Raw genomic sequence first — 3,110 nt, forward strand, 5'->3', positions numbered from 1 at the left:
CGCGCCGCTCCGCTGCCCGCGCCTCGCTGCCCCCCGCCAGCCCCGCTCTCTGCTCCGGCCGCGGCACCTCCTCTCCACCGCCTCCTCTCCTCTCCACCGCCTCCAGCTCCGCCCCGGGGCTGAGCCCTGCGCCGGCGCCGCTTGGGGGCTCGCCCGGGCTCAGAGTTCTCAGTGGCTCTGCAGGGGCGCAAGTTTGTCTCCTGCGAAGTGGACTCTTCCCCTCCTCCAGCAAGGACTCCCCAGCAAGAATAAGCCTGCACAGCGCCAGCTGCAACGTGGGACAGCTGAAGGGCCTTGACGCAGGAGATGGACCAGCTTCCCAGAGCTGCCTCCGAGCTCAGGGGCTGGAAACAGCAGCCCCTGATTTCCTGCGGATGGCAGTGGGGAGGCTGAGAGCCTCCCTTCAGCTGCCTCTCTGCAGTCCCAGTACAATGCCTACAAGTTGCCTTGAGGCAAAGGGGGTGTGAGGACACATGTGCCCATGGGCATGCAGGTGTCAGGGAAGGACGGGAAAGGCGGGGGATCACAGCGTCAGAATGTAGGTGAGAAGAGTCATCTAGATCACGTCTCTGCTCAGAAAAGATCGCGGTAGATCAGATTGCCCAAAGTCACATGCAGTCCATCCTTGAACATCTCTCAGGATTGAGATTGCACAGCCTCACTGGGAAATGCATTCCTTTTCTCATTTTTTATTTTAACCTATTGCTTAACTAGAACTCCCCATGTTCCACCAGCTGTTCATTGCCTCTACTCCTGTCATAGAGCACTTCCACGGTCTAGTCCACCTTCCCTGTTTCCTTTGAACAGGTAGTTCCTGGACCTGCTGGGAATAATTTGGCTAACAGAGATCAATGTACCGCCTGTTCCCTCTGGTTGGGTGTTATCCACAAACTTGCAGGAAGTGCCGTCCTTCCCATTATTCATGGTGTTCATGAAAACATTAAAGACTATTGGTCCTACTGCTGATCCCTGAGAGACCCCACCAGTAAGTGTCTTCTAGCTGGGCTTTGCACTACTCATCATAACTGAGCCTGGTAGTCCAGCCGATTTTCCACCCACCTTATCATCCTCTTAATGAACCCGTTCATGTCCAATTTGGTCATCAAGGAAGTATGAGAGAGGCTGTCAGAGGTCTTGCTAAACTCTAGGTACACACATCCGCTGCCCTTTCCTTGCCCACAGTATGTGTTACCTCATGAGAAAGCAGTGAGGTTTGCCTTCAACTACACTAGAGTCTCAGCTCAGAAGCAGCTCTGTGGAGAGGGACATCAGCCCTGGCTGAGCTCTCCCAGAAGAGCTCTGTGGCAATGATGTCACTGAGGTCACTAAAGGGAAGGGGGGAAGCCTTGGCTGCACTGTCTCCAAGCTGGACCTTAGCTCAGGCAGACAAACACTCAGGAGGGGAGACAGACTTAGAAAATTTACCCACTATGCACAGCCCTTGTCAGAAAGAGGGTCTCTTTTGGAAGCCCCTCTGGAATAGCAGCAGGGAGGGTCAGTTGCTGGGCACTCAGACTGAGATTCCAATTGCAGGACATGAAGGACGTGGCTGAGGGGGCTTTTGGGTTATGAATTAGGAGGGAGTCTTCTTGGGTCAGGCTGCTCTTTATAGGGCGATGAAGACCTTGTGGCTCCTGGTAAAGCCTCCAGCTCCCCACTCAGTAGTACCTTGCCTCCTTTGCGACAAGGAAACCAGGCTGCTCCTCACCCATCCTTGTGCTCTGCTTCCTCCCTGCCCTCTCTCCCAGGTGCATCTCCAGCACAGAGACATGTCCTGCTATGACCGGTGCCTGCCATGCCACCTCTGTGGCCCAACCCCGCTGGTCAACAGCTGCAATGAGCCCTGTGTCAGGCAGTGCCAGAACTCCACTGTCGTCATCCAGCCATCTCCCGCGGTGGTGACTCTCCCTGGCCCCATCCTCAGCTCCTTCCCACCGAACACCGTTGTGGGCTCCTCCACCTCCGCTGCTGTTGGCTCCTCCACCTCCGCTGCTGTTGGCTCCTCCACCTCCGCTGCTGTTGGCAGCATCCTCAGCTGTGATGGAGTGCCCATCACCTCTGGGTGCTGTGACCTCTCCTGCATTTCAAGCCACTACCGTGGCAGCAGGTGCCCCCCCTGCTAAACATGGTCGCAACAGCCTTGGATAAGGACCCCCAGGAACTCAGAACATGCTGCTGGACAGAGGGTCAAACTTTCTGGTGTTGGTTTAGGAGCAGCTGACCATCTCTGGTATGTCCTGCAAGGGCAAGACTGGAAGGGAACAGCCTGGGCTCTCTGAAAACATGGCCAATGTCTACCTTTCCTGTCTTCCACTCACCCTTTTTCTCTCTTTTCTTTGTTGTCTTGTGCTCCCATCAAACCTGCTGTGAGTACCCCAGAAACCAGACTGGTGTGACGTGCTAGCCTGTCTCCCTTTGCCAGTCATGTCAACAGATGCCTTGTGGGAACTCTGCCACAGGAAAAGGGGAACAGATTCTTGGCTGCTCCTGCTCCTCCCTGCACTGGGGGCCTCCACTCGCCGTGACCTCTTTTCCCTCTTAAAAGACTCATTAAAATTTGCTGCAACCCTGCCTGTGTCCCTTAGGTGGTCTTTCCATCCGCATACTGACTGCTGACGAAGAAAGCCATTGCTTTGCAGAAGGAATTAGGTGGGGGCACAGGGGAACCCTCCATCACTCCTAGAGGGACTGGAGGGTGGGACCCACTACAGCAAGCCCTCTTTCAGGCAATACCTCTTGAAGCTGAGGAAGACAACCCTAGTTGCTCCACAGCCAATGGCCTTGCCTTGCTGTGACTCTGCTCAGAAATACCCTCTTGGCCCTGGAGCATGTCATGTGAACAGGAATCCTGACAACTGCAGTCCTCCAGAGAGGAACTGTGGGCCCTGGGGAGGTCAGCAGTCCCACAAACTCTTGGGGAAGAATGCTCCTCTTGCTTTTGGTGGAACTGTGCTGGGGAAGGAGGCTGAGCAGACAACGTTCCCAAAGGATGGCAGGAATCGGGAATGGGTAAATAGCCTTGGGGATGGCCTACACTCCCTGCTCCACCTGCCCATCTCTTCCATCACCTGATCTAGACGCCATGGTCAGCATGCCTGGGCGTGGACAGC

General features: G+C 55.5%; 1 protein-coding gene across 1 annotated transcript; it reads left to right on the plus strand.

The window, feature by feature from the left end:
- The first annotated feature begins 1,699 nt into the window (after positions 1-1,699).
- Positions 1,700-2,123, plus strand: LOC142419789 (feather keratin Cos2-3-like). The gene has a single exon (XM_075523068.1). The coding sequence runs from the start codon at positions 1,770-1,772 to the stop codon at positions 2,121-2,123; it is 354 nt and encodes a 117-aa protein (XP_075379183.1). The 5' UTR covers positions 1,700-1,769.
- The last annotated feature ends 987 nt before the right edge of the window (positions 2,124-3,110 follow it).

Source organism: Mycteria americana, chromosome 22, assembly GCF_035582795.1.
Source record: "Mycteria americana isolate JAX WOST 10 ecotype Jacksonville Zoo and Gardens chromosome 22, USCA_MyAme_1.0, whole genome shotgun sequence".
In the NCBI taxonomy this organism is placed as follows: Eukaryota; Metazoa; Chordata; class Aves; order Ciconiiformes; family Ciconiidae; genus Mycteria; species Mycteria americana.